The sequence below is a fragment of the Pantherophis guttatus genome, chromosome 3, assembly GCF_059756535.1.
Source record: "Pantherophis guttatus breed Tessera chromosome 3, ASM5975653v1, whole genome shotgun sequence".
NCBI classification, from domain to species: Eukaryota; Metazoa; Chordata; class Lepidosauria; order Squamata; family Colubridae; genus Pantherophis; species Pantherophis guttatus.
Genome location: NC_142065.1, coordinates 58919913 through 58938223, shown reverse-complemented (window position 1 = coordinate 58938223; position 18311 = coordinate 58919913). Strand labels below are relative to the sequence as shown.

Sequence of the window (18311 nt, the reverse complement as noted above, 5' to 3'; positions counted from 1 at the left end):
TGATTTACTTAACAAGCTTTGGTTAAAATTAATCTCTATTTAACATAATATACAAATGACGGCTTACTTCCCTATAAATTCACATGGAATTCACTGCACAGTTTGTTTTCTTCTATTGAATCTATGCTCTACAAGCTTGCCAGAGCTAAAATAGGTTATTGGTTATCATATTTTTGTAGTACTATCCAAAAGGAATCCAGAATGTGTTCTGCATATTGTTAAAAGTTCTTCTGGCATTTTCTAAATTACAGTACATGAAAATGCTCAAGCGTTTAAAATTTAATGTCACTTCAAAGTAGAAATTGTTAGATGCAAGGAAATGAAAAAGAATTTGAGCTCTCTTGTTGTATCAGAGAGCAGGCAGATTGTTGATTTTATTCAATTGTATCTTTTAAGATCATCATCATATTATTATTATAGTAACACAAAGACCATGGACGTCTGCAGTAACAGAGTATTCCCCAGTACAGTAGAGGAAATCTGATAAATTTGGGTTGTGTAAAATAGAAGAAATTATCTATTAACAAGATATTTGGATACTATTCAAAGTTTACTTGGATGCATTTACACTGATAAGAATGTAAATTTACATATTCCTGAATGTTACTGGTATTGTAATTATAGTATCACTGTGAAGTATAGTAAAATATACTGTAAGATTTGACCAGAACTGGGAAGATTCAGAATCAAGTCTACTGTAGCCATGGAAGCTCACCTGTCTTTAAGCCAACCAGTATCTGTGCAATCTCTTTCAAGGAGCATGTATGTCACTTTGAATTCCTGTGAAAAGACAGGATGTAAAACTAATATATATTTATACATATAAACATTCTATTATCTTTTCAGACATATAAATCTTGTGGTTGTTGCCATGAAGTAAAGTTCTCTTGAACTTTGTGTATTTACTTTTGATCAGACATTTAATATTTAACATCCATTGTATGTAAGAGATGAAAAATTGTAGCTATTGCTAAAAATACAAGCGATGGGAAATTAACTACAGTGAAAATGAAATTCAGTGAACATTTCTAGGGCTAGCACAGGACATATGATATGTTCATAATAGGAGGTCAACAACAATTCAATGCAAATTATGTCAGTTTTCTATTATTATATTTTAGTAAAAAGGACATATTATTACTAGATAAGCAATAAATACATGATATCTAAAAATATCAGCAAATTGTGATAAAAAAATCAGCATAAAGGCACTTGATTTTGCATGGATGAATCGTATATGGAATTCAAATGTAGGCTCTGAAGTTTATTTTTATTTTTAAAACATATGTCATCCTGCTCGTTCAGCAAAATAGCTTTTATTATAGTTACAGATATAATAACAGTAATCAATTAGAACTAGATGTAAAAAGTAATAAAAATAATATAAGTTGAATCTTTCTTCTGTGGAAAAACGAGGCCAGACATTGAGTGGTGAGGAAGCGATGCCTCTGCTTTACTTTCATCTCATATGAAGTAATCTCCACCTTACAAACACATTTTCTGCCTAGTAACTAGTATCCAAATTAGTGTAAAGCAAAATATATTCAACTAATGATTAGCATTATTCTTTCTATCTAGGATGTACAGTCTACAAGAACTGTGGGAGTTATAAAAACAGTCTTAGAAAGATACCAAACTTGCTTAAGAATTTTATATGACCGTGTTGTACAAATATATACTGAAGTCCATATATTAGAAAGAGTATCTCATCAACATTATTTAATCTCAGAAATATCTTTGCATTAACTGGCATCTTATTAACTGTAGTTTGCATTAGAGAATGACAAGTAGAAAAACACTGAAATAATTTCTGAAGAATGTACAAAAAAGATTCGGTAGCCAATCACAGATTCATTAAACAGTAAATAATGATACATAATTTATTTAGTGGAATTACTTTGAATCAAACTCTGAACTTTTAAGCAATTCTCCTATAAATAATCAGTTTAGTATAGCAACATAGTTCTTTTAATAAATTTCTAAGTGAATTATTTAAGCAGTAGTTTTAAACTTCAAATTCTCAATTGCCATGATTTTGAAAAGTGAACGTAGGCTTCTAAATATTCAGCAGAATATTTGCTCACTTTAATCATACATCAAAACTTCAGCTGTATGTTTCCAGAAATATATGATTGGAAAAAGTATGGGTTTCTTAATTTACACAGCAATAAACTACAGTGCATAAAGAAGCAACATATTTAATATTTCAAGAAACATGTTAATTAAACTTTGTGTCTTTAGATGTGGACATTTCTTTGCAGGTAAGTTGAACAGAGATGTACAGAGATACATTCTGTGAATTTTGCATGTATTTCAGTCAGGCGTTTTCAGACAACTATAAAATTATAAGATGTGCCCAACTCTATTCAATGTCACTTTGATTCTATCTCTTGCTAAGTGGATGCATTCAATGTACAATCTGCTCCATTATTATTCAGAAATGTCCAAGACTCCTACTTTTTTCTCAGAGTTAATTTATTTACATCCACCTATAGTGTGGTCATAGAAACATTCTAGTATTAAACTGAGCTTGATTAGATGTTCATCTTGCACCATTACTTTTGGATTAGCTGCAACAAGATAGCAAAGTGTATAAATGCTGCATGAAGTTGCAATGTATTCCAAATATGCTTTCTTACAGTTACTATTGAATTCAGTGAAATTTACTTTGAAATAAATATACTTAGGGCATAAATTTGGAATACTAACAAGAAAAACTAAATATGTATACGAAGGAGGCTGCAGTTCTGCATTTAGAAGTATCTCTCTGTGATCTCAGATGACATTTACTTCTGAGGAAACATGGCCAGGATTATTTTAGTTGTCTTCTAACTATCAATCTATTTCAGACCCATAGGGGCAAATGCAAAATATTTTCTTTCCTCTTCTTTAGTTATTTTAATTGAGGATATTGTTCCCACCAATAGCAGCCTATTTAAGACTCCATTAACTATGATTAATCTCTCTATTTTTGAAATCTCAAAATACATTAAAAAGAAATCTCTCCGTCCCAGGACCGGAGTTCAATTGAAACCGTAGTGGGATTTAAGATTATCCCGCTAGAACCGAACTTGTCACTTTCCTTAAAGCCGTATAGTTTTATCATCATCATCATCATCATCTCTGTTGTCAAGGGCACCAGGGCTACTAGGATGAGTGTGAAACGGTGGAAAGCGAGGCTATCGTGTAGACGGGGCCATCTGACGTGAGCCTGAAACCGTGGTCCCCGTCAACACTGCCCTCCACTCACCATTCAGGTACTTTCGTATCTCTTATATGGGACGGTCCGATCGGGAAGGCTACCAATGTCCAGAGGAGTATTCAAATTGCATGGCTGCCATTCGACACGTATCACTCGTGTTGCTGCTGAAACACCTTTGGGTAAAACGGGGCAGAAAAGAACCGATTGAGGACAAGGGTGAGATGGGCTCCGTAAGCATTTTCGTTCCTACTTCTACGCAAACACCTCCCCCCCCCCGCACCTTCATCCTCCTTTTCGATCCCGCTTGGTAACTGAGACTGCCAACCAATCCTCAAACTGCCAACCGGCATCGCGGCCTTGCCATTGGCTGCTTCTGTTGGAGGCCTTTCAGCGAATCCCCGAGCTCGTTGCTTCTTCCCAGACAAAAGACAAGCGCGGGGGCTCTGGCAAACGAGGCTAACTAATACGCGCTCCCCCCTCCCCCTCCCGACATTCACTTTCCACCGCCGCCACCCCGCCGACCTGGCGTCCATCCTGGAAGCGAGCCAGGAACGGAATATGCAACTTTGCCTTTTCTTGAAATGAGAGCAGAGAGGAAAAGTGAAAATGCACACATATATTCCAAAAACACACACACACACACAAACCCTCCTCCCTACCAAATAATGCTGTTGCTCCATATACTACAATAAAGCAGGCAGGCCCTCTTCTGTCACAAAGAACTTGAAAGTTCTAACAATGTATCTAAAGCTATTTAAATATCTGCTTAAACAACTAATCTCCACCTTGAGCATAAGAAGACATCTGGGCTTTAAAATAAACTCTTTGCTTATTAACCGTAAACTAGTGGAAATCTTCAAGGATAGCAACAAGCTGGTCCTGGAATTGAATTTACTGACAACTTTGTCATTGTTAAACTAAAGCAGATTCTCATCAAGAGACTTTGGCATAACCTTAGTGAAGTGAGGATATTAGCTAGATGATATGTTAAATCTCAGTTACTAATTAGAAACCTAATTAGAATGACTGCAGGTGTCATTGACTTTACTCCAGTTGTAAATAATGGCATGATAGGCCAACACTTCCATCACATATATTCTGTATAAACATGAAGCAAAATAAATATACATGTACCAGATGTGATTGGGCAGATAATTCTTCCATATGATAACTTATTACCACAAATAATCCTGCAAGGCTTGGCTATGGATCACAAATATTACAGTGAGTAACCATGTCAATAATTCATAATGTGCTGCAAGAGAATTGTGGTTATGGGTGATGGGGAACATTCTGATTCTACATATACAGAATACATCACAAACATAATGGGTGAAAGCAAGTGTTGTTAGTACACTATTCTTCAGTACTATATAGCCATTCTTCCAAATATTAATGCTTGGGCAATATCTTATGATCAAATCATGAATATGATTAGATTTTGAATTTTAAGGGACACAGCACTGAAATTTAACAAACCTCAGTATCTGAATGGGGAGATCAACTATATATATATGTGTGTGTGTGTATGTATGTATGGTCAGATTCTATGCTGGAAAGTATTTTAACTAGTATAAGGTGAACATATACTTTTTATATTTTGGAAAATCATTAACATACTCTGCCAATTAATCACACTACTTGAATTTGACAACAATCCAAGCAGATAGCACTATCATAATGAGACACCAATCCTACATCTTCAGAGTAACCCAACTGGTGAGAATAAGACTTACTTAAAATAAGAATATCTCTCTGAACAGTTGCATAGTCGCAAAATTTCTGTAAGTCATCCAACTGTCCGTTACACATTAACTTTAATCATAATTCTGAAATACACTGAGACACTGGTGATGTGTTTGTAAGCATGCATCACAAAGGTATAAAATAATTAAAGACTGATAATATTTTCACTTGATCAACCCTTGCACAAGACATACATTTGAACTTACAGTTTGTTAGAGATAAAAGAAATACCAACTGTTCAAAGCCTTTTCAACTTCAACTACTACCATGACTAGCCATGAAAACCCAATTGATAGTGTACTTTTCCCTTTGAAAAGCCAGTTTCCTTCTATTTATACATGGAGATTTATTGTACACCTATGTGAATTGTTACACAAGACTAGAATAAAATACACTGAGTCCTAACTTCAGTTTTAATAGTCATTCTTAAATTTAGTAGTTAAGAATATTAAAATGCTTAGTTATTAGCTTGATATCCAGTAGACAGTTTTCACATTCTAAACTACCATATGTGCATCATTCAAAGCTATTCATAAAGTACACGTCTAGAGTTTCCATATTTTACATCAGTCATTCAAATGATGGACTGTTGAGGGTGACCTATCATATAGTATCGATAATACACACAGAATTCCATACTGAAATATTAAGCACATTCCAAGTTCTCCCTGTTCTTTGTGTATATTAAAGAGCTATAGAGTCACCGGTGCAACAGATCATCATCTGCAAACAGTCCCAGCCCCAGCAGCAGGCATACAACCTCCGAATATTATCTATATACCAACCGAAAATGCAGGAAATACATGGTGAAAGATAAACCTACCATTTACTTTGCTACGCGTTGTCAAACCATGACAGGAATCAAGTGGACCCTTTTGGGGGGGGGGGTTGCATCTTTTGTGTGCCGTCTGAGAAAAAAATAGGGGGGGGGGCACGGGAAGAAGGGTCTCCTATCTCTGAATATTCTGGCGGCTTTATCGCTGAGCGGGGCGGGGGGGTGGGTAGGCATACATTCACATAGCGCAGAGGGGTGATGGAGGGGCATCTGTCGCCAGCTGCTCCAGCTGGAGGCATAGCTTCCTCGCATCACTGCCACTTGCACTATATATACATGAAATCTCAAAAACAATTAGAGGTAAAACTGGAAGCCGACTCTCCCCGCTTTCTAGCAGCTTTTGTTTCTTGGCACGGCCAAGGTACTTCGCCAGAAGCGGGAAAAAAAAAAGAAAAAAAAAAAAGGAAGCCCTTCGGCTCAATCTCCAGCCCGAGCACGAGCGAGTTAAACCGAGGGGGGCGTGGCTTCGCTCTCGCTTGGCCCTCTCTCTTCCCACCTCTGAGGCGGGGCTTATCCCCGGCATAGAGGCGGTTAGCGACGGTTGGGGCCCTGGGTGCCTCTTTAAAATGAAACTGGCCGGGGTTGGGAACAGCCGAGCACCAAAGTGCGCGCGAGAGCTGAGCCTGGGCTTGCGTGGAGCCAGAAGCCGGTTGGGAGCCGCTGCTTGCAGCAGTGAGCGCCGCCGAGCGCTGGGGCTTCGAGGGGAACGGAAGCGTCGCTGAACCGGCGGCGGTGTCGAGCTTTGCCCCTGAAAAGGGGTAGAGAAGCGAGGCGTGTCTGTCCGCCGCGGCTGCCTTGCTGGCTTTAGGGAGCACCGGGAGGGTTTTGTTATAGACCTGTCTTAAAACTTTTGCTTTTTAAGAACAAGCCCGCCCCCCCCCCCCATCTGCTAACTGCCTCCAAGCAGCTCCGTTTCCCCAAATTTCGATCTCTCTCATCTTAAAACATTAATATATATATATATATATTGTCTACCCCCCATCTTTTATTTTGGATCTGCGAGAAAGAAGCTGAAATAAGCGGCTCCGTCCCCTCGAAGCAAAGGGGGAAATTGAAAGAGGGGGACATTTCTCTTGCTTCCTGAGAGGGGAGTGGTTTTCCTGAAGAGGAAGCCATCGAGCTATTCTTAAGAAAGTTTCTTCTCTACCCCCTCCCGGGTTTTTTTTCTCTCTCTCTCTCTCTCTTTTTTTGTACATGCTTCGGGAGCCTAGGCTTTTTACTTCGTGCTGTGCCAGACTTTTATATTTTTTTTAAAAAAAAGTAAAAGAGAGTCCTGGCCAAGAGAGCTCCCGAGCGATCGTCGCCCACCTGCCTGTTTGTCACAATGTACAATACAGTGTGGGATATGGATCGCGATGATACGGACTGGAGAGAAGTGATGATGCCGTATTCCACGGAGCTGATATTTTATATCGAAATGGACCCTCCAGGTAAAGAGCAGTTTTTACTTTTGTGTTCAGGTTTAGAGTCGTGGTGCTTTTTTGCTTTTTTTTTTCCTCCCCCAGTGTCAGCCATCTGCAGAAGTTCATTGTTCTCTTTTCCCCAATGGTGCAGGCTTTAGCTTTCCTTTCTGAAGGGAGGGGGGGGGACCTATGCTTGAATGGAAGCCTGTAAACTTTTGCTCTTCTACTATTGTAGTCACCGTTTTCAAAGGACTATATTTTGTAAAGATGGAAAACGCTCTAAATTCCAAAATCGAAGGCATCCGGTTTTCCTGACCTTCAAAATTCTATTTAGTGGATTTATTACCTAGATTACATTGTAATCTAACCTGCCACCTTTTTTTTAAAGAGTTGGTTGATGTGCCAGCTAACTAAATATTTAGTTGTAAACATTTAATATTGTTCTTTTCTAACACTTTCTGTTTTTAGTTTTCGATTCTATATTGGGTGTTCTGGGCAAAAAAAAAAAAAAAAATCTGGCGTCTAATTCTGTGCTTGTTAATTTGAAAATCTGTCCCACTAAGTGCATTGGGCTTTTAAGACCAAGTAAGCATGCATATCATCACAGTTTAAGTATCTTAGAACAGTTAAAGGCATTATAACATTTAATGTTGAGTATTTCCATTGTTTGAGAAGTATTGTTCTTACTTTGCTCTCACATAGTGCTTCTTTTGTGCCTAGGAAGGAATAAGATACAAGAGAAGCCAGAGGTTGGTTGACTCTCTGGTGATGTGTTTAGAATTAGGATTGTGAGAGTTTCACAGTTCTTGAAGCTTCCTCTTTGGTGAAATCCTCAATATGAAAAATATATTTGTATACATTTTCTTAAATATCATTTTTGTTTAGGAAAATACAATATTGAAATAAATTTAAATAGAGAAAACATTCTTGCCATTACTTGGTATTGCATGGGGTGGTGCAGATGGGGGGGTCATTATATTGTAAAGCAAAAGTAATAACAGAAATCATCCTTGTGAAGCAGATGTAATAGCATTATACGATAAACTTTAACCATGGTGATGATGCTTGTTTCTCCTTCATTCATTTCTCTGGAGAAAAGTATTCAGTAGGTTACTAAGAAAACTGAATTGGCTGAATGCATGTTAATAAAAGATGTTAAAAAGCCTCTGATTCTTATAATAAATTTTCTGGGGTTTTTTTTTTTTTTTTTAGAATAGTCTTCTAGATACTGAAAAACTATCACTCTGGTTCTTTCATTAATATAGTATTATAGTCTCAGTGTTTGAGTCCCATTGAATTAAGAAGAATTTTCTTAAAAGTAATTGTATATAAGAATTTAGCTGATAACTAAATCAAATGTGCTTAGTTTTTCACTGTTTTCTTACATGCCATGAACTTTACAGGCTATTATCTTTGTTTTATTAATATTTGGAATGTGATAGTTGTGGTACAGTATGGCAACAAAATTAGATACTATAGAAGTTTAGAATAACTCAGACTGTCAAAACTCTATAAATTTATATTTTAAGACATTTTTAATATATATTTACATTTCAGTTAAATCTCACTTTTTAAACAAGAACACATCACAATGCATAACTGAGATCTGCAAATGCATCTAAGTAATCCAACAAAGCTAAAATTCATTGTAAACCAGACTGTTACATTTATAGTCTTTCTGGGATACAAGCTTTTATAACCTAGAGAGGAAAAAAAAGTTGTATTTCTTTGAAATAAAATGCAAATGAAGCAAATTCTGCATGGGATAATTTTGCAGTGTGCACTTCAACTTGAAGATGTCTTAAGGGATAATACAAGTTTAGATAGCAGACTGTAACAGCTGGTAATGGAGAGTGGCATTAAAGTACTAGTTATAAGTTCATATTTTTAGCTGTGAGCAGGTAATACTGCTAAGAATAGAGCAAGCAAATGATTAGAATCCTCTTTATTCACACTCAAATTTTGATGCTTCATCAACCATTTATCTTGTTTCTTTAAATTCATGAGGACAAGTAACTTGTTCCATAGGTTTTAAAGAAATTGTGTTTTCTGCAGGGTCCATCTGTATGCAGCAATCCTATGGCTGTGTGAAACAACACGGTTCTTCAATATATTTGTTATGCTAGGTAACTAGATAGATGGTTGCAGTTCTGATAGGCAGCATGGTATATCTGTATCTATAGGTGTATTCTTAATGCCCCTCAACTCCTTATGCTCTCTCAATTTTTTAGATTGCTTGAATTAAAAATGGGGAGCTGGCACACTATAATGTGAAGTTCCAGCCTGTGGCATCATATTTGTTTAGAATAATTTCTCTGAGCTGAGTAGGTATTCAGAGGACTAATAAAATGATAGATAGTACAGCTCAGTGTTTTGTTTGGAAGTTTGCTCACCTGTTCAGGAAAAACAGACAAAGATTTGTTGGATGGATAGAGAACATTCTGGGGGATAGGGGAATAGTGTGGAGAGCAACTTCATTTCTTTCTGTTCTGGTAAAATATATGTTGTGTAGCTGATTATGAACTCTTTTACAGTTAGCTATTTAATGAATAGGCAAACTCCCCACCCATATTAATCATTTTGTGAACATGTCTATAATATACTGTTAGAAATTTATTTTTTTCCCAAAAAGTTCATTATGATCCAGTTATTTGGATTTAAGCATTTGTCTGTTGAATGCAAGTCTTCATTTAAGCTTTAATTTAATAATACTTCTGTTTGTGAATGTAGAGCTGTATTATTTTTTTCAGATATGAGATGCTTTGGTGGGAGGGGAGCTTTTGTCAAAAAGGTGTTTCATTATAAGTTACAGTATATATCAGATCCTAGAATCATGTACTCTGTTTTACTGATTTGTTTAGAAAAAAGTTTGTGATTTATAACAGAATAGTTTTACTAAAGCTTAACATTAGACTTCTTCCGAAAAAAACACTATATTCTGCATTTCAGAGGACTTTGTTGAGTGTTTATTAAATGTTTGAATAGTTAATACAAATATGTTCATAGAAAATGAGATGTAGATCCTAAAAGGTTTTTTTTAGGTGGATAAGTCTGATAAAGAGAAATAAAAATTAAATGCACAGAATAGAGAAAATAATATTGGAAGTAATCATAATGACTATTTGTGAGAATAGGATATTTATCTGTAAATTATCCTTTAAAATATGCATGTTGAATCTTTTAAAATTAAAACTTTTTAAAGTAGTTTAAACAGATTAATGCAGCACATGAGTGGAGAACAAGGATACACTGAGTAATTCCACCCCTGATGTCTTGGTTGATTAATTGTTCCTCTGATACCTGTATGTATGATGCAATCATGAAAACCAGAAAAAGCCATATTAGGGATAGACGACTTGAAATGGCCTCATTTCTCTGCTTAATCATTGCCATCCACTTCAGATAATGCCGGACTATGTCTTTATTGGATTTAAATTAGTATAGTTAAGATAACTTCCATCTTTTTTAAAAAAAAAAAAAAACAAGTTTATTATAATGTTCCTTATTGTTGGTTTCTTCTACCGTACTGTACAAATTGTTTGTGAAATGCAAGACTGAAAAGATGTAGGCCCAATAGTAGTTATTTCCAGGATTTTTCTAATAGGCTAAAACTGTGTATTTTAACTGAAGACTTTGAGGATGAACAAGAAATCCAATGGATCTACTCCTGATAGAGAAGCTCCACTCATTTCAGCGGACTAAAAAATGCAGAACTTCAGAACAGCAGTCTGCATTGCTGATGACATAATTTACTTATTTACAAAAGCGGTATGCCATTTCAAGTACTGACACTAAACAGCTTCCTACAGTACAATGAAATAAATATAGTAGAATACAAACTAGTAATTATTGAATGAGAAGATCAATTATCAATATCAAAAAAGTAACAAAATCTGTTATAAAAACTTACCAGGTAACACACCTATAATTTAAATGTAGCATAAAGCTTATTCCATAAAAACTACATGAAACAGCAGTATTTTAACTTCCTGAATTTTAACAGGAAGGGAGCCGTTAAAATTTAAAGGCAAAATGTTCCAGATGTTGAAGGCCATCTCAAAGGACTGGCATTTTGGGGAACCTATCCCATTTTTTCCCAAATGGCAGGGAATTATAATTTCAAATCGGCTTGTTGAAATCAAATGAGCTTCTTTGATGTCAAAAAAGCCCAGAACCAAAGCCATATAAATCACTAAACAATCCATGACCCATTGGATTATAGTTTCAGAGATATTTCCTTATCTAAATAGAGAAACAGAATGACAAGAAGAAAAAAAGCAATGGGAATGGAAGCCACTTTTGACTGCTTGCTAGCTTGTCTGCAACTGACTGCCCTAAAGCAGCTGATGTGGGACACTCCTTCCCAGTCTCCAGAGAGCTAATGTGGGATTGACATGATCTCCAGAGGCGGAAGGAGGAGCCAGTCCATCTGGCCTCCAGAGAATTAGGGTGGGACTGATTTACTGAATTTCTGGGTGATGGCAGCACAGCAGCACTGAAGCAATTTCAGCTTTGTCAAATTTCAATTCTGCGGAAGTCATAGTCCCAGATTTCAGACACATTCTATACATTAACTCATTTCAGGTACCTTGATTCTAAAATCGTAGCTATATGATGCACTGTACCACCTTGTTAAAGATTATAGACATGAGAATTTGAATAGTGCATAGATTAGATTGTACTTGGAAGCAAAACTGAAGCCAGTGTAGTTCCCATATTAAAGATGCAACGTGGCGGTAATACCTCTCCCCTACTAATTATGAGCAGTTGCATTTTTTACCAGCTATAGTCCCTGATCCTCAAAGCTAGTCCCATACAGAATGAACTGTAGTAGCCCAATTACAAGGTGACAGGGATGTAAAATATTGTTACTTATGCTTCCCATTCCAAGAACAGCCTCAACTGGCATAGCAACTAAAGCTAGCAAAGGCTTTCTTGCTCATGGTTTTAGCAGGAGCTTGCTGGAAGTTCAGGAGGATTTCTATTGCAGATCATCTCTTGGGGAGCTTCAGACCTGCCCAGAATTAAAGTTGGAATGGAATACATACATACATATGTACATACATGCTTATTAAAACATATCGCCCAATGCCAGTGGATGACCTCTAGCAACTGCATGTAAATTTTAAACAATATGAGAGAGAGGTCTGAACTCTAGAGCACCCCACATTGCAGTAGCCAAGAGCTTGGCTTCTCTTCTACCACGCTCCTAACTGAAGCCCCTCACTTAAGAAGGAACAGAACAACGCCTCTGATCCCAGCCAGTGGTATTGAAGGCTGCTCAGAAATCCAGGAGGATCAAAGAGATTAGGCTTTTTCTCTCCAGATCCAATCATAAATCATACACAGGAGCAACCAGTGTAATTTCCATCCCATGTCCAGGTATGGCCGAAAGGAACTCTGCATTCTCTATGATCTCTTCTGATGCCAACACTTCCCTTAAAAGAGAAGATAGGAAATGTGACAGAAGCTGTCCATGTTTGCTGTTTGAGGGCAGCTTCTTGACGAAATGATTTAGTCTCCAAGTGATGGTGATCGTTTTTAGGTCAGATGTATTCAACCCTTGTTTTTAATGAGCATTACTTTAGGCATACCACATTTTATCTTCTGAAGGTCTTTCAATATGAAATAGAATTTTGTCAACAAATACAATTTGCTCAGGGGCAATTATTGCAAGAATCAAGTATAGCTTAACGGTAATTACCTAACTCCCATTCTTCACTCTTCTCAGAACCCGGAACCCTCTCAGCAGTCTAGCACATAACACCACCACCCCATTTTTAGTATAAATATAACATTTGTATCCCACTAGCATTCACTTACCTGATTAGTATTTGGACGGGAGACCACAGGATATATTTGAGCTGCAGACTTACATGTAGAGTAAAAAAAAACAAGAAATCCAAGAAAAAGCAATGGCAAACAACTTCTATATTGTTTGCCAGGAAAACTATATGAGCATGTCTGTGAAGTCACCAGGAACTGAATTTAAGAAAAAGCTTTGTTTAGACTAGAGGGATCTGTAAACTTGCTCTCTAATCCCACAGAAATTAGCCATGTCTGTAGCAAGCCTAACATAAACAAACTAACCTTTTCCCAGTTGTGTTTCTCTACAATTAGTATGTGAAAGTAGAGACAATATGAATATGGCTTCCAGAAACTTCTGGTAATCTTACCTTTAATTCTATTATATATTTAAATAGAGGTACAAGCTATCTTTTCTGAAAGGTTCCTATATATATATAACATGTTCATCTAAATTCAGTATTGTCTTTAATTGTAATTGAACTTTTTGTTAATATTGTATCCATAAACTGTTTTCAGTCTTTTTTTAAATAGTAAGTGACATGATAGACAAATATTTTAAATATTATAGAATAAATGTATGGACCTGATATAAATTCCCCAACTACCTTGCTTCATTAATATTTAATAAAGATGGTCTCAAATAATCTTTTGGTTGTGGTTATTAGTATCATAAATGAGAACTACCAGATCTTTTTACAGTTTTTACAATTTTTTTTACACATTTTATTTATTAGAACACTTACAAAATAGGGATTAACAGTAAATTTAAAGACCTTTTTATATATTAATAGCTGCAGTTTTCAATCTTTTGGTCAAAAAATTACTGCCATTTAGAATGATGAGATATAATATAGGCTGTTGACTTTTTTCTGCAGCCTTCATAGATAATTTTTAACTTTGACATTTTATTTTAAATAGCTATTTTGCAGCTCTTGAAAAATCTTCAGAGGTACCAAAATATATTGATTGTTGATTAAAAACATTACTATAGCTTAAATGTAGAGTATAGAAGCTCCTTATTTTATCTTACATGTTTGTATTTCTTCAATTAAAAGCTTTTTAAGAACTGAAAATACTATATGTGCACATAGTATTAGGTAGAATTAGGAGTTTCCCCAAATAGTCTGCAAGCTCTGTAAACAATGGCGCCAGCTAAGCTTTAAGAAGGAAGTTGGGTTTATCTTTTCTCCTTCCTTCTCCCTAGAGGGCACAACCAGATTCCGGAAGCTCCAGTGCTAATCTAAAATCATTGCTTTAAACAAAAGAAAATGTCCATATTAAAAACAGAGGTCAGTTTCCTCACTTTTAGAAGTTCAAGTTAGCTCCATTTGAAGTTAAAGCCTCTGGGGTTTTCAGCAAACCAATCTGTTTGATGCTCAGTTGTCCATAGTTTGCAGAGATGCTAGCTCCTCCAAGGGAGAGATATACCTTCTGAGGGAGGCTCACAGATGTGCAATTCTGTTTGTTTAGCTGTTAGCCATTAATTTGCAAAGTTGTTAATTATTCTCTCACAACATGAAGCTTCTCACTATCTTCCAGCTCTCCTCTGCTTTCCTGTGTTCCTAGCAGTTAATTTGGCCCTTGAAACAAAAATCTTATCTTTCCTAATCCAAGGACAGAGCTGCTTGTAACTCTTTCTACAATGTTTCCCTTCCCTCATAATCCTTTTTATAAAGCACAGCTAGAAGACTAGCAGATTCATTCTGTCAAAACTTATTTTCAAATCCAGATGAGAAAGCTGGTGCTTCTTCTCTACCACATCATCTTTTCCTTAGTTCCCAAATAGCCTAGTGGTATGAGCTACTGAAGATTAGTATATCAGAGAAGAATGTATCAGTTGAATTTACCTTTGGAACTTGGAGTATTTTTTCATTAGATTTGTTACAAGGTTTTTGGAGATGTGTGTCTTTCTTTCGAAGTATGGATTGCAGATCTTTTGGGAAGTTTAGCTACTTTCAATAAAGTTTTTATCATAAATGGCAGCACTTTTCTCTTAATTCAGAACAAATAAACTGTCATCATATTTCATTACTTGGGTCATGCATAGTGTTGAACTGATGGAGTTAAAGTGCTAAAGACCAACGCATGAGCTGTGGATTTGTTGATTACATGGCCTGCAGCCATCTCAGAGTCTCATGGCTAAAGGGCTTTCATGCCCAATAATTATTCTACCACCTACTTAAATAGCTATGCATTCATAATAGAGTATGTAATTTCTCATGTAGTAACTTCTGACTGATTGCCATTAGGCTGTGCCTTTGGGTGGCACCTGCTCAAATCTTCCCACTTCCAATGTGTGCATCTTCATTAAAATATAAAGAGCTGTGAAGAATTGGGCTGTTTAGAATTGAAGCTTGAGCAAAGGTGGATTTCAAATTCTGAACATTTTTTCACACATCCTAGCCCATTGCACCTGTGTTGGTTTTGATTTATGAGTAGGGAGGAGCATCTTTCTTGAGAATTTAAGGATGAAACTGCCTACCAACCACCATTCCCAGAAATTTCCAGATATTTAATATGCCAGATTTAATTTAATGGCCATCTTCCATGTATGAATATTTCATAATTTAGACCCAGTGCACTATATTACACTGAGAAGACCTTGTCAGTTGTGCTAGAAAGAAGCAAAAGAAATACTTTTATGTCCAAGATGGAAATCTCATAATTTAGTATTTTACTCATAGCATTTTCTGTTGCTCTTTCTTTCTTATTCTCATTTGGTCCAAAGTTTCCTGCATTTTCAAAACATATTTGGTAATATTTATAATAGGTTTGGGATTTTTCTCTCAGCTGTCTTTGACCATTTGGAGAGATTCTCTGACTTGTCATTTGTATAATAATTCAAAAGGGAAAAACACCTAGGAATGCTTTTGGTACTTCTCAATAAGCAAATGAAAATAAATGCTACCTGTATCAGTTGGAGCTGATTCTGATTGTGTACTTTATAATGGTACTGATTCCTTGTACTCTAATTTTTCTTACATTTTTCTGTAAGCTGCCCAGAATCACCATGAGCAAGTAGGCAGCCATATAAATTTTCCAAAATAAATAAATAACATAAAGGAATTTTATAACTTGACTAGTAAAGTTTTTATTATTGGTAATCAGTTCCTTCCACATTCTAATTTGCAAGAACAATTCAAACAATGCCAACCAGACTGCCTGCATGGACCAGTTCTGGTACCTAATAACATAATTACACAGGCTAAGAATAAACTTGAACCTTCTTTGACTTTTTCCCATTATGTCCATAGCTTTTCACTGAAAGGCAACAACCATCACTGGGGACACCCACAAATCTGCCCAGGCTCCAAAACATGTAGATTATAAAGGGAGTCACAGTTGCAGTTGCGAGTTGAGCAGCTATATAAACAAGAATGAATGAATGAATGAATGAATGAATGAATGAATGAATGAATGAATGAATGAGATAGGTAGGCGTAGGTATAGACACAGACATTGCAATACCAGGGAGACTCACTCCATCTCTTCTTTGACTCCAGGGATCAGACTGAATCTTTTCCTGTGGTGGTCCAGTTCCCCTTTTCTGTTCTTTGTACCTTCAGTATTTCCAAGGTTTCTCACTTACACTTTTCTGTGGATCTTCAAGTGCATCGAACAAGTGACACATTTGGTAATAACTGAGAAATCAATCTGGGGGTCATTAAAATTCTTTAATAAAATACTGTGTTCATAAGGCAATTTGGGATTTACTCCCACTCTCAAAGAAAACCCTTTCTCTAACCTCTACTGGTACACTAACTATCAGATAAAGTCAGGATTCTTTGAACTCAAAATCTTTACACTTTCTCTTGGGAGAAACAATTTTAACAGAAAACCTATCCCTGATAAAACTGGAAACAGCCTGTATCTAAAAATGCTTCTAATGACACTTGGCTGTGGTGACCACCATTTGATGTTTAGTTTCTAAAAGATTAGGTACATCGTTTCATTTCACATAGTGAACATTCTTTTTTTTAAAGGTTACAGTCCTGTCTCATAGTTTAATGAGGCATTATCCGTTATTATCAGAGTAGTGTTTAATATGTTCAGAAATATTCTTAGTCAGTCAGATCTTACAGATTTGAGTCATGTAGCCACCTTTTCTATAATTGTATAGTTTCTTCCCATTTCTTGGCTTGTAATTTTCTTTTAACCTCCAAGAAGTTCCTTTTCTTCTAGAAATCTTTTCCTTTTGAGGGCCAGTTGTGCTTTTTTTCCTATAAAAACCCCTAGGATTAGACCTGCCACCCTTGCCACCTTGAAATCTTCAGCCAGTTTCAAAGCACAGGTACAGCTATTTGAATGTATTCTGAAGCATGCTGACATACAGCCTCCAATAAAATGGGCGCAAATTGGGAAACCATCTGAGTATATCTTTGACAAGAGAGCTAGTGACCTTCTCCAACATAAGATAGCAGTGTGTGTGTGTGTGTGTGTGTGTTGATTCTATCAAAGTATTTGTTGTTGAAAACTCATCAGTTGAAAATTAGTCAATATAGATTGATCTTACTGGATTAAAATCAAAAGTATATATAGATGTTTAACCCCCTCCACCACAAGTTGAAAGATAAGAACTTTTTTTTAAAAAGTAACCATTTTGATAAAGGAAAAATCAAATCTGTGACGACAGCTCATTTTTAGATCAACTGAAATGTTACGATTTCATCCATTTAAGTCTTATAACTTCATATTCGACATCTGCCTGCCAAATATACCTAAAGCATGCAGCAACATATTCTCCCCATCCCAGATATTGCCAAGTAGCATGATTAGATAATTTCATTCAACAGGTTTTTTTAAATTCCTCAAAGCTTACACATAACATTCAAAGTAAAAGGTAAAGGTAAATTTTCCTTTACTTCTTTACCTTTGTATTAATGAACTGTTCTGTGTTGCATTAGATGTTGGTATGTGGGGACCTTGGTGCTCTCTGAGCCCTTGCTGGAAAGGCACTGATAATGTTACCTAATTTGATGATGAAATGTCTGCAAGAAAACAACCATGCTAAGAGAGCATCAAGGACCCCACAGTTCAACCCTGAGCTAGAAGTATTCTATTGATCTTGGAATAAGACTTGCTATAGCACATTCACTTTGCTAAAATGAATGAACATAAATATATGTGTCCCAGGATAATGTTGCATATTCTGGAGAGAGAGAAGTTCCCTGATGATGGGCTCCAGTAGGAAGCTTGGAAGAATAAACTTTGGTCCCGGTGATGTACTCAGGTTGGATCCTGTATAACTAAACTAGCTTCAATAAAGTGAATTATAAAATAAATTTTTTAGCATGTTTGTATTAAGGAAAAAATGTTG

The 18311-nt window shown here is 36.2% G+C and overlaps 1 protein-coding gene and 1 long non-coding RNA gene across 6 annotated transcripts in view; one reads left to right on the top strand and one right to left on the bottom strand.

Annotated features, from left to right (window-relative positions):
- The window catches only part of LOC117664162 (uncharacterized), a 36070-nt gene extending 29830 nt beyond the window's left edge, over positions 1–6240 (bottom strand). For 3 of the 5 annotated variants that reach the window (XR_015733085.1, XR_015733086.1, XR_015733084.1), the window contains exons 1-2: positions 3251–3472; positions 716–780 (exon numbers count right to left, since the gene is read on the bottom strand). This is a non-coding gene — a long non-coding RNA (uncharacterized LOC117664162). The other 2 variants (XR_004590936.3, XR_004590937.3) reach the window with 2 other exon arrangements.
- Positions 6241–6293: 53 nt separating this feature from the next.
- Positions 6294–18311, top strand: part of PIK3R3 (phosphoinositide-3-kinase regulatory subunit 3) — a 43951-nt gene continuing 31933 nt past the window's right edge. The window contains exon 1 of the mRNA XM_034414993.3: positions 6294–7213. Within this exon, the coding sequence (XP_034270884.1) occupies positions 7108–7213 (106 nt within the window). The 5' untranslated portion in view covers positions 6294–7107. The remainder of the gene's footprint in view (positions 7214–18311) is intronic.